Source organism: Dermacentor variabilis, chromosome 6 (genome assembly GCF_050947875.1).
Source record: "Dermacentor variabilis isolate Ectoservices chromosome 6, ASM5094787v1, whole genome shotgun sequence".
NCBI lineage: Eukaryota > Metazoa > Arthropoda > Arachnida > Ixodida > Ixodidae > Dermacentor > Dermacentor variabilis.
In genome coordinates this window covers 161813410-161825956 of record NC_134573.1, presented here as the reverse complement: position 1 = coordinate 161825956, position 12547 = coordinate 161813410, and the positions used below count along the sequence as shown (strand labels likewise).

At 47.9% G+C, this 12547-nt stretch overlaps 1 protein-coding gene across 4 annotated transcripts in view; it reads right to left on the bottom strand.

Moving 5' to 3' along the window:
- Positions 1 to 1487: 1487 nt before the first annotated feature.
- PMCA (plasma membrane calcium-transporting ATPase 3) overlaps positions 1488 to 12547 on the bottom strand; it is a 376386-nt gene continuing 365326 nt past the window's right edge. For 2 of the 4 annotated variants that reach the window (XM_075696519.1, XM_075696522.1), the window contains 2 exons: positions 11097 to 11126; positions 1488 to 8168 (listed from right to left, as the gene is read on the bottom strand). In XM_075696519.1, the coding sequence (XP_075552634.1) occupies positions 7830 to 8168; positions 11097 to 11126 (369 nt within the window). In that variant the 3' untranslated portion in view covers positions 1488 to 7829. The remainder of the gene's footprint in view (positions 8169 to 11096; positions 11127 to 12547) is intronic. The other 2 variants (XM_075696521.1, XM_075696523.1) reach the window with 1 other exon arrangement.

The following is a 12547-nucleotide window of genomic DNA, read 5'->3' as shown; positions in this document are numbered from 1 at the left end:
CATTCGCAACGTTATCGTCCCATCAAATCATTGCCTTCATATGTACGTACGCTGCACGCTGTCAATAACTCCTTAAACTATCAGTTACTGGTTGGGTAAGTTTTAGAGCACACAGCCACAGTACTTGCGGAGTTGCAAAGCCGATCGGCGAGTGGTAGGACCTGCGGCCATGTTATTGTGGTATTCAGGACGCTTCAAAACACGGGAGCGCGAATAGCATCGTCTCTCTTCCATATTTGGAGACTTGGAGTAAAGGATGCTACAGAGAAGTTGAAGAGCACGGCCCGTATAACAGGCGGTTACCGATATGTCGGCTTCGAAACTTTTGACAAAGACCGTGCTTAACGCTTTGCGGGACCCGCCGTGGTTGCTCAGTGGCTATGGTGTTAGGCTGCTGAGCACGAGGTCGCGGGATCGAATCCCGGCCACGGCGGCCGCATTTCGATGGGGGCGAAATGCGAAAACACCCGTGTACTTAGATTTAGGTGCACGTTAAAGAACCCCAGGTGGTCGAAATTTCCGGAGTCCTCCACTACGGCGTGCCTCATAATCAGGAAGTGGTTTTGGCACGTAAAGCCCCATAAAATTTATTTTTTTTTAACGCTTTGCGGGCTCAATTCGCAGAGCACCCACTCCAGAAACGAGAGGGGCCAGGCTAGTCTTGGTCGAAGTAACTGCGGTTTGTAACGAGGCGGCATTCCAGTCGCCGACTTTTCATCGACTGTTGAAACTCCTTACGCAGTATTTCCGCTGGTGTCACCGCAGCGGCGAGAGTGTACCGCCAGCTCAATCAAGGCCACAGAGTTCCCTACAGAATTTTTTTTTTTTTTTGGGGGGGGGGGGGGGGTCTATATGAGCGCTACTGTCTAAGGGTGCTGCAAGCACGGCTGTTCAGCCAGCATGAGAATGCTGGGCACAACATAAATTTGCCTTCGTATTTTTAGGCTGCAAACGACCTTGTGATCTTGCGCATTGATCAGATTCAACAAACCAATGCGTTCTAGACGCAACAATTAGCAACTGCTATATAGGTGCGCGCAGCGTTATTGCTGTCGTGCGACAAAGAAAACATCCCTGCTGGGAAATTTAGGCCAACAAAGGCGGATTGAGCCCAATAAATAATGCCTCGATAAGGTCTGAGGCCACGAAGATCATACGAAACCATGTAATATACCATCGCTCCTGTGGTAGATGGAACGATCGCAGCCACCAGTTCCCACCAATGATGAATACATTATATGACAGTCCCGACGTCACGTAAATAATACCCATAAGAGACTAATAAGGCGCACAAGGAAAGGTTTTAAGGACTAGTAGGGGCCGATGACGGGTCCTCACACATTGCTGCATGGTTGAACGATTAGGCCTATGTGCAGAAAGAGATGACAATTTTTTTTCGAGCGCGGCGTCAACGCGGTCGCGAACCGATGCCACGACTATCGACGCGCGCTTCGGCGCGGCGCCTGGTGGCAGATATACAAGACACGGACAAGAGCTGGGTAACTTTATTTCGCAACAGAAGATGAAGTTGATGATTCATTTACAATGGCATTGAACGGTCATTATGATGCAGAATGTTTCAAATGCAAAGCACTTGCCGCGACGTACCACTGATAAGTTGTTGCATAAATTACCCCTGAAAACAAGTGCGGGCATGCATTCAGTATAATTAACACACAGATTTTCTTTACGTCTCACTAGGTGTTATACATATTTTTTCAAGGTTTTCGCGTTTTTTTTTTATTTCTAGAACATTCACTTCATGATGTGCTCAAAGAGGAAAGCAATGCAACGTTTGAACAAGAGGCACGCAAAAGCTATGACAATTTTGAAGAAATGAACGTTGACGCGCAAGATGGTCACCACAAGCACGCAGCAGGCAGATCGGTGTACAGAACTCTCGCGATGTGAAAAGAAAAGTAATACGAGGTCTAACAGGAGGAGGAGTGACACGAGTTTGCTTTGCAGATGATTGCAGTCGTGAGTTCTACCATTAAAAAACAAAATATTCACCCAGACTTTCCAACTTGACCACGATGGACGCCAGACACTTAAAAGGCGAAATACACCTAGCTTCTAACACCACAACTGTGTGTAGCATTTAAAAAGTTCAAATGGGCCCTAGAATGGTATCGTGACCATTGAAGAAGCCTACAGTTGCTATATATAGCTTTAGTGATATCTTAGACCATCCCACGCCGCGGGCAGAAGCCCTGCGTGAAGGCAAGCTACGGATAGCTTGATTCCTAAAACGAGATCGAAGAAAAAAAGGAAAACAGAAAAGAAAGGAAGGGGGGTTAGAAAATGAAGACAACAGCCAAACAAGAAACCAAACTGGCGCGATCATAACAGTCAACAACTGGCAATAATAACGTTAATAGTTTACGCATAGTTACACGGTGTGTGTGTGTGTGGCAGGGCTCTTTAAAGGCGTCCCAGCCCGAACGGGCCTCGCCACCGCTCGAAACCCGAAAACCCCGCAGCTGGTGAGCGGGAGCGGCCGAGGCGTCGTCGAAGACGCGTTCCACGCACATATCAGCTCCGCCTGTCAGGTCAGACGCTCACACCACAGATCGCAAGCAGCATTTCCTCCCGTCTCGGCGCGAAGTCGGCAACGCGCGATAGCGTTTCTACGGGCTTCTTCGAAGCAATACGGAGCAAACAAAGGAAGGGAGAGGAGGTGGGAGGGGGGGGGGTCAACGCGTGCAAAAACACACAATGTCCGCTACTGCGTACAAGCCATGGAATGGCCAAGCGACGATTTCGAAAAAAGAAAAAGAAAGCGAGCGCGGCCAAAAGGTACACGCAAGAAAAACAAGTGACAGAACACACGAAGGTGTAAACGCGAGAAACAAAACGTTCAAAACGCCGGGTAGCTTGCGTTTCCGACCAAAGGCTTCGTAACATCGCCGTGGCCGGAAAGTGTGTGAGCGTGTATTAACTGTGCGACCCGAAAACGCAAAGTTCGTATGAGAAACAGAGGCGACGGAGGACAGATGTCCAGACTAAGCGATCGAAACTCGGTTTTGAACGTGAGCTAGCCCTCCGCGTTCAATCCTTTCGCCCAATTCAGCAACTAAAGAAGGCGTTCAGCGACTCGCTCTCGCGAAGTGCAGCGCGAATCACGCTTGTCTAGAGTGATCCATCAGACCAATTGGACGCCGCAAGTAGGACTACACATGGTCATGCCACATGTTCGGTTCACGAGCTATAAAACAGATCCGGAAACCAGCAGCTACCACTGGGTAGCTGCTGTGGACGCTCACGCTTTCCGCAGCCGCCCACTCGACCATTCTAGACAAATGTGGTTCGCACTGAAAAAAAAAAAAAGGGGGGGGGGCACGAACGCTCGGGGCCGAGCGAGAGCTCATCGCTGCCCACGAAGTCGAAAGCTGCGTAACAAAGAGAAGCACACTGTAGAGTCGTCACAAGCGAATCTTCGATCACCTCCCTGCTTCCCAAGAGAATGCGCCAAACCGTTAGATCGTACTGTGGTTAGGGTCCACCCGCATGAAATGACTGTTACAACAAACTCTGGGCGACGGACAATCGCAACAGGGATGTTTTTAAAATCCGCTGGTCCTCACAGTTGCTTGCCTGGATCTCTCCCTCGTTGCCGATCATTGGCCCTGCCCTTGTCGTGAGTATAACTCCGCAAGCCGCCGTGCTTCGATTTTCTTTTTCGCAGCAGCCTAATCTCGTGCGGAAAACGAACGCGAGTTCTCTGCGCTCTCTCATTTCGAACTCCAGCGACGGAGTGGCGAGTACTATTGGCCAAGACGCGCTCTGCGTCTCGAACCTGCTAATGAGGAAAGCAAGATGCATATATGTATAGATGAAACCGACACGCCGAGCGGAATGCCCGCGCGACGCCAACGAGCGGCGTACGAAAGGGCGACACAGCGAGCGTCGAAACGAGGTTCGACGCGAGGCGCACGCAGCGGTGCGCTCGGAAACGCACTAATGAAAACGGGACTGCTTCCAAGGCACACAGCATTAGTCGAAAGCGAAAAGAAGCCTCTGCGCGAGTGACAGGACCTGCCTCCGAGCCCTGGTGCGAAGGAGCACGCCTGCCGCTCCCAAGCTCAGGAGACTGAGATGCATTGCCCCTCTCAACATTTGCTGAAATCTTGCAGCAGACGACAGTCCTTCGGCGAACTCTACGCGCGGCCCGACGACAGTTCCCGTCACGGGGGCGATTGGCTTCCGAACTTTTGACGAAGGCTGCACCATCGTCTAACAACGATTATCATCGCAACTCCTGCGGTCATTTTCTTTCGTTTGCTGCGTGCCGGCAACGTTCCTGTCAGCAACGTTACGCACGTTAACCGTGCTCTCAGGACGCCGGGGTGCAGAAAAAGAAGGAAATGTTCGCGAGAATTGCGGCGATGAATACACCTCTTAAGTGTGAAATGTGACGAGATTACGCCCCAGTAGGTGTACAGTTCGTATCTGTGATATTTGCACCGGCCACTAGACGGTTGTATAATGGAGAGTCCTGGTTGAGCGAACGAGTGTTTGAGGGGGGGGTCTTTGAGAGCTTTCGTGGGTTGTGGCATTCCCGAACGGCAGCGAAAATATTGCTAGGCGAACGTAAAAAACCACAAATAAAGGTATAAACAAAACTACACAACGCTCATTCAGAAAAGGGGGAAAAAAAAGGACTTGCAGGCATGAACACAGTATGCAGAGGCGACTTTCTCAGTTACTAAGCGAGGCGGAGGGGCTGCTGTTAATTTGCAGTACGAGACAATTTTGTTGTTTTGCATCAGTTGCCTAGCTAAACTGACAGCAGCCGTGCAGTCCGACACATTTCGATAGCTCAGCCAAAAAGGGCATGCACTGCGTTTTCGGGAAAGGGAAAAAAGAAAAAAAAAAGGTGAGGAACATGAGGGAGGGTCAAGGAGGCAGAGTGGTATTGAGTATGAAACTACACTCCTCTCATTTGCTTCACGAAACGGTGATTCTGCTGAAACATCGTAACCAACGACTGAATGTCAGGAAAGCGAGTCATGTCAGGCACCATGCCCTCACTTTAGCACAGAATGCTCAGCGAAAGAACAAAATACGCAAATTTCGTCGTTCATCGCAATCCTCCCCATTTTCGAATTCGTGCAGCGGGAGACTTATCTCGATGTGGTCTGCCTGCGACGTCCAGCAGGTCACTCCACTAGTTTCGCTTTCTTCGGCTTTTGTCTTTGGCAGGACGCGCAACGAAATGAAAAGGAACTGTGACGGAAGTACAAGCAAATGCACAAAGGGGAAGAAAATCAAGAAAGGTAAACGAGCATTCAAAATATGAAAAACTGAACCATGCATTCTGCGAAGAATAAAAAAAAAAGCATCTTTTTTTTTTCTTCACCGAGACACTTCTACGCGAGAAAAAGCCCGTCGTATTCGTTGTACAAGTGCAGAGCTGGCGCCAGCGTTGCCGACCAAATTGATTTACCTCGAAGTGACAAAAGGAGACACTTTTTTTTTTGTCGTTATAGAGAGCAGGCTAGGTCAGGAAGGTTAGGCATGTATATCTCTCCGTATATTTATATCGTATATGTATATTTATATATATATATATATGTATATATGTATATGCCATAGATATATGTAAGGAAAAGAAAAAAGGAAAGGAAGTTGGTATGTTCACGAAGCACTTTTTTTTTTCTTCTCAGCGGCAACCTTTCACACCTTGCATTATTTTTCTTTTTTTTTAACACCAAGAAAACTGGAATCTCTCCATACTGGGTGAAGGAAGTTAGAGGTGTTATTCTCTCTCAAGGATTCGGAATAATGTGGTAACGAGAAAGGAGGCGGTTACAGGAAAAGGTGCGGAGAAGTCTCGGGCTCTGCTCGCAGCATCGGCTGTGAAAGCCACGTGACACGCGAGGTCATGTAAGGCAAGAGTGACGCGGGACGCTGGGCGCAAACATTTACACAGTTGCAACATTTTTTTCTTCTTTTCCTTTTCTCCCCTCGTCTTTGTACGCGTTGCCGCCTCCGTATGTTACTTTCTCGCCGGGGTAGACGCAGTTCTACGTGCACGTACACAAACACTCACACGCACGCATTCATCATCAGAGTCAAGAGATTGGTGCAGTTAACGGCGACAGACACTGTAAATATGACCTCTGTCAAGGCGGGCGACTGCGGGACCTTCACAAGGATCCGGAGGTTGGAGGTGGAAAAAAAAGGGGGGGGGGAGGCGGGGGAGATGCATGGCATGTGTCTCTCAATAACAAGGAACAGCGTCAACATGCAAATCTATCAAGCCCAACAAAAGCTGCTCGCACGAAGGCCAGGCGGAGACAGCTTGAGCCATTTTTTTTTTTTAACCTGCGCGGCCGCTACCATGTGTTTTGCTGCTACCACCAGCTCCGGCGGAGTACTGAAAAACTTTGCTACTAGTATTTGTTTTGCGTGAAACTGCGCGCCCACCTTCTCCCTCTCTTTCCCCTACTTACTCTCGGCATTGCAATGTAATGCTAAAATAAATGCTCGTCATATATTTATATATATATATATATATATTTATATAATCTGTATAGTATTTATATTTGTATACGACTAACATACAATTCAGCAAGCACTGTGAAGTAACTAACAATCATGTTGTACGACAAGTCCTCTGTCACAATTTGATTTGCAAGCGAAAGAAATGGGAGTAAAGAAATGCAAGGGGCAAAAGCAGAACGATTTAAAGCACTTTACTAACACGTTGTAGACGGATAAGCACGTGAAAAAGTACTAACCTGTGCATAAGGAAAAGGAACTAAAAAAAGGAGCTCACTCGCACATTTTGTAGTGGGTCTCGAGCATGTTCACTAATGTCCCTCTCCCTGCCCGGCATTAAAATATCCACAAACTTAACGGACATATCTCTCAGGCAACCTGGTCACATTGACACTTCTGCTAGCATTTAAAGTTCACACACACAGCAAACATTTCCACGCCATCAGTTTTCGTTCGTCAACAATAATATCGAGCAACTTCTGCTTTGATTGACAGGGCAACATACGGGCGCCGCGAGGATACCAGCAAACTGCCCCAACTCATACGCGACTGCTCAGCCCCGTGAGCCAACAATCCGTCAACAACCACTCAGTGACTGAACTAGTGCCTCCACCCATGTCACCAACACTACTTACACGTCGGTTCATAACCGAAATCACGACAAACTTTGAGCTATGTAAAGGGGCAAAAAAGAAAAAAAGACCTGAAAGGAGGAAAACGAGAAACTGTACTTTTCTGCGGGCACAGCTACGTAGCGAGGGAAATAGAGCGAATGGAAGACGCGAGTCCCGAAGACACTCGCCTGCGAATTTTTCCACGTCTTTCTCAGCTTTTCGCTCTGTCTCCGTCGCACGTCTCAACTACCATCATTCAATGGCATAAAAGCCTGACCTAGACACTGACACACATACACGCATACACATACAAGACAGGGTGCTGCTCTCGTAGATGTGACAGAATCAATGTTGTGGCCGACGAAGCCAAGTTCGGCCCGAGCCGACAGGTGCGCGTAGAAGTAACGGGGGAGAGGGGGGAGAGAAGGAATACGTGCTGTATGCATGCAATCTTCCCGCGGTCAAAGTGGATGTGCAGCAGCGGTGTGAAAGGAACGGTTCGGCGACACACGCACACATAATGTTACAATTGAAGCGGCGCTGCAGCGCCATACGCGATCAACGGGAATTGGGACAAAGTGAGAGAGAAGGGACAGAGAGAGAAAAAGCGGCATCATCGACGTGGTAGCGTGCGCGTCCAAAAACACACGGGCATGGAGGAAGAAGGGTCGATCTCGCGGCCATTTTTTTTCTTTTTCTTTTTTTCTTTCACACGGCAGTTTCCACACTGTGATTGGATGTCGCGTCGCCTTCCTTGGTGCCAGCCGGAGGCGACGACGCCTGCTGCTGCTGCGGCAGTTCCCGGCCCGGCAGCGACGAGGCAGCGGCACTAGGTGCCGCCACTGCGGCGGCCGCCTCTTCCTTGGGTGAGGTGAAGCCTGCACCGGCCGACGTGGACGTGTGCGGTTGCGAGTGCAGCTGAGACCGCACAAAGCCGGTGCCCGTTCCGGATGGAGAGGCCGCCGACGCCTTCCGTAGGAGCGCGGTCTGGTAGGCAGGATTATTGCGAGCGTCTAAGTTACTGCGGAAAGCATTCACTACTCGGATCTGAAACAGGCCAGAAAAAAAGGGGGAGAGAAGGGGGCGGGGGACCGGGGAAGGGGAAAAGAGGGGGGTCCAGGCGAAGAAGATGGCGGGGATGGAAAGCAAAGAGAACACGGGAGCCACGAAGGCAGGGTGGAAGAAAAAGAAACGAAAAAGAGGGAGCGGGGGCGGGGGGGACAACAAAAAAACGTGTGAGTACCAAACCAAAATAAAGAGAGAGAGAGAGAGAAAAGTTCAAAACAAAAATGCAGCAAAACAAACGTGAGCAAACTAAACGAAGCTTCAAAACCAAACAATGCTCGCAAAATTGAAAACCAAAATGTAAAAAAAAAAGTATGAGAGGCAGCGCAGCCAGATAGCAGCAAAAAGGCGGAAAAGAGAGAGTTTTGTCGTAAAAGGCAGAGCAGTTGTTGCAGCAGCACCCATATTGGTACAAAGAAGTGGCAACCAAATTGCATGGTCACTGCCTCGCTCAGGCTGAGACATATCGAAACTGATCACTGCAACTACAAGACAGTGCCGCGGGAGGAAAAAAAAAATAAGTCAGTGCGTGGCAATGTAGCGCTAGTGCACAGAGGTTGTGCCCTCGAAGCTACAAGCTAGCTCTACAAAGAGGCACCCTACTAAGCTTGAAAATCCACGCAGCAAAACTATTTTAAGATAAAGCACTAAGAGAGAAAAAGGGGAGAGAGCAAGCTGTCAAATTCATTACAAGTGCTTGCCTAGTGAACGAAAAAGATAAAAGGAGCAGCTCGGGAGAGAAAAGTGCCAATAAATACTACCTCAAAGTGCACCTACCTAGAGCTTGCAATCACCACGACACTTGCGCTCTCCCAGTGACACGGGCAATTCAAGAAATGGTCGGCCTCACCAAACAAAGCACAGAATATACACAGCCATTGACTCTATGGCTCTGCGCAGAGCTGTGCCTGAAGGCAAGCATGCTCATAGCAAAAAAACACATGCATCCAACAGCAGCCGGGCGGCAGCGGATCCTATACCGTGGTGATGCACACTTTAACTATGGTGTGCCACTCTTCCAGAACAGCTAGTCTCAACTCCACTGTGAGTAGCATCCGCTGCCACGACTAGCAAACTTTGAGAGGCACGACAAAACAGACACACAAACACGCACAGTGAACACTCCTTGCCAATCCGTGCACACCCCAGCAAAACAATGAAAAAAGCAGCTTATGGGACCTGTTATATGCTGATGCAGCATATACTAAAATGTGACTAACCACAGGAAGTGGTGTGAGCTCGTATCAAATCCTCAACGTGCTTTTGTCTTCTTAGCTATTTGCGTGGAGCTTTGTTAGCTTTTGAAATAAACAGCCACTGAAACTTAAAATGGGCCGCCAAACAATAAAAAGGAACAAAAAAGAAGGTAAAAATTCACACTAAGATTAGAAAACCAAGACATGCACATGAGAGCTTGTCCGTTTGGTTTTTGTTACTCGACAAAGTTGAGTATTAAGAATCAAGCATTGCATCAAATGCAGCAGGCCCTAAAGGGGCCAATGTGGGGACTCCCAGTTGTCAACAGCAAGAAAAAAACAAAGGAAAAAATCCCAAAATAGAAATGTCTACAGTCAGTCTGTGGCGGTTGTGACATTGGTGGTGGTAGTTGTAGGTGTTCCTCCAGTGTCCCGCGCAGTTCTCGGCTGTCTGAGATTCTGTGGTGGGGTGGGTTGTGCCAGGTGTTGTGTGTGACTGGTCTGCGCCGTCTTCCTGCAGACCTTCTCTTGGTGCTGTGGTCCCAGTTCTGTTCATTCACTTTTGTGGGCACTTTGTGCACGGTCACAGCATGTTCTTTCGAACACAGTGAAAAGAAAAACCAGTGCCATGGACATGTACAGTTGTTTCCCCTTGTCACATTTTCCCATGATGTCAAACACGTGTCGCGTGGCGTGAGCTGTTGGTCACACGTTGCAGGAAAACACAGGCCCTGCCCTAGAACCAGGACAGCGCCACCACAACAGGGCAACGCACCTGGCACAGGCAGCTGTGTTTGCCAAGGCCAGGAGCCACCTTTGTGCGCACAGTAAATGTGGGTGACCAATACATGCATCGCTACGCATGTTGCAAGTGAGGTGACCTGTGTCTCAGAGTTCCTTGTTTCTGAACATAAAGGCCTAACAAAAAAATTAAAATAAAAATGGCAGCTATGTGTTGCATGGCATATATCGTAGCAAATGCATTTTCCCTATCACAACTGCTTGTTTGCTCTCTTTGAGTCTCGTACTTTAAGATGCACACAGAAAAGGAAGAAGCTGCCGAGCACAAAAAAACCACACCAAAAACGAAACCAAGCCATAAAGCAGCACAAACCAGCAAGGCACTAGCAACACTTGTAAACCCAAAGCCAAACTCTTATCACAACGGGCATCACTGCACGCACTAGTAAAAAAAAAAGGACAGACTGCATCACTTCCCCTCTCTCTCCTTGGGTTATAAAAAAAGTAAATAAAAATGGGGGGGAGGGGTCCTCTCAACCACACGCGCGCTCACCAGCGACATGAAGAGAAAGATCCAAAGGGAAGAAGCCCACCAGACAGGTTAGACAGCACAGTGGAATATCATATAACTGCGGGTGTCAATGCCAGAGGAGGCACTATATAAAGCGTCAGCAGCGGCATTGGTAGCAACCACAGCAGCAGCAAAGACAGCAGCATGCAGGCGCACACACCACACAAGATCTGACAAAGCGCGTCACCATCACAGCACAGGAAATCACGACCTAACTCCTAGGCAGAGAGAGAGAGAGAGAGAGATAATGGCGGCAGAGTATGCCATGCGACGACGCGAAAACTGGTGAGGCGCATAACAGGAGAGAGAGGAGGAAACTGTCCACTCGTCAAGGCACAAACAGAGAGATCCATGCCATTTGCGTCGCAGTTGCGTGCCTATAAGTTGAAGGTTTCAACTTACTTGTTTCGCCAAAACATCAGAATGATAGGCCTGCATGCGTAAATGACAAATGGAGTAAATGACACGCTCTCAGAGGCACCAAAATAGGACAAATAAGGTGTGAAACAAGAAAACAAACAAACAGGAATTTGCAGCTCCTTTGAGAAAGAGTCTGACGTGAAAACAAATATAAAACAAAAAGTAAAAAGAAGTTCCACAGAACTGGGCAACCGGAGTCCACGATTCGTTGGATATAATGCTGCTGCCTGTGGTGAAAAATGCACAAGAAAAAGATTCCAACTTGATCTTTACCACACCTGCTTTACAATCTGTAAATTTTTTTATATGCTATATACATATGTAAGAAAAAGCCAGTCCTAGTGTTAGGGCGAAAGGGCAGTAGTGTGAGTATTGGGTGGTGATCAATCTGTATGTCAGTATTCAATCTTCCCAAGCTGTCTGCAGCGGTCGAACAAGTACAGTGCTGGTTAACAATTGAAGTCCATATGCACAAGTGCATGCTAGTAAGTGAACCGACAGTCTGAAAGCACGCAAAATACACCGAATATGAATGCACTATTATTGTATGTTTACTAAAAGGGTTCACAAATTGAGCAACCTAGTTAAAGAAACATGGCTGGAAAACATTTGATGGTTGCAAGGGTGGGTAATTATGGCCAATAATTATGACAGTGGCAAAGTAGTAAAATGTGAACATATTAGCCCTCTGGCTCCTGAAGCTAGATTGAAAAAGTGGTAGGATGGATAGCCATGTTATTCAAAATTTATGTAGGACAGCAGTTCTCGAATTGAAGTAAAAATCAAGGGACAATACAAAACAAAGAAAAAAATAGAATTACTTGAAACCAAGGGGAGATAGGTGTAGCTGAGGGTGTAGCAGAGCTTGCTTGAGAAATGATGCCGTTACTCACAAGACTTACAACAGCAACCAGCCAATGAAATGCAACAAGTGGCAAGGAGATAGCTCAAACCTTTGCCACAAGCAAATGGCACTTCGTAGATAGCTAGTCTCACCGAAAACATGTCAGCTACCATCCTAAGTGCGATGCGTGTCAATGTGTTAAAGGCACAGATTAGCCCAAATTGCACATTCCGCAACTGTCCTAGGCACAACTAGCTGCACAATCAGCTGACAAAAAGTGGTTCTGCGGGAAGGTACTAGCCCAAGCCGTGCACAATGCAAGTAGGTTTTCTGCACAATGCAAACGTTGCCTGAATTACAAGCTGAAACAACAAGCACTAAAAAGGCTAATGCAAGGTACAGCAAGTCTATGCCACCACAAAACCTGCAGACAAGATCTCATTCTCAAGCAACGTTGCAGGTTGCTGTTTACTTCCAGCACCGCTGTAAGTAATGCATAAAGCTCCAAATGTAAATTGCTAAAGATAAAGAAACTGGTGATGCAGGAGTCTTGAACCAATGTCAGAAGGCCAAAGTTAAACAAGCTACG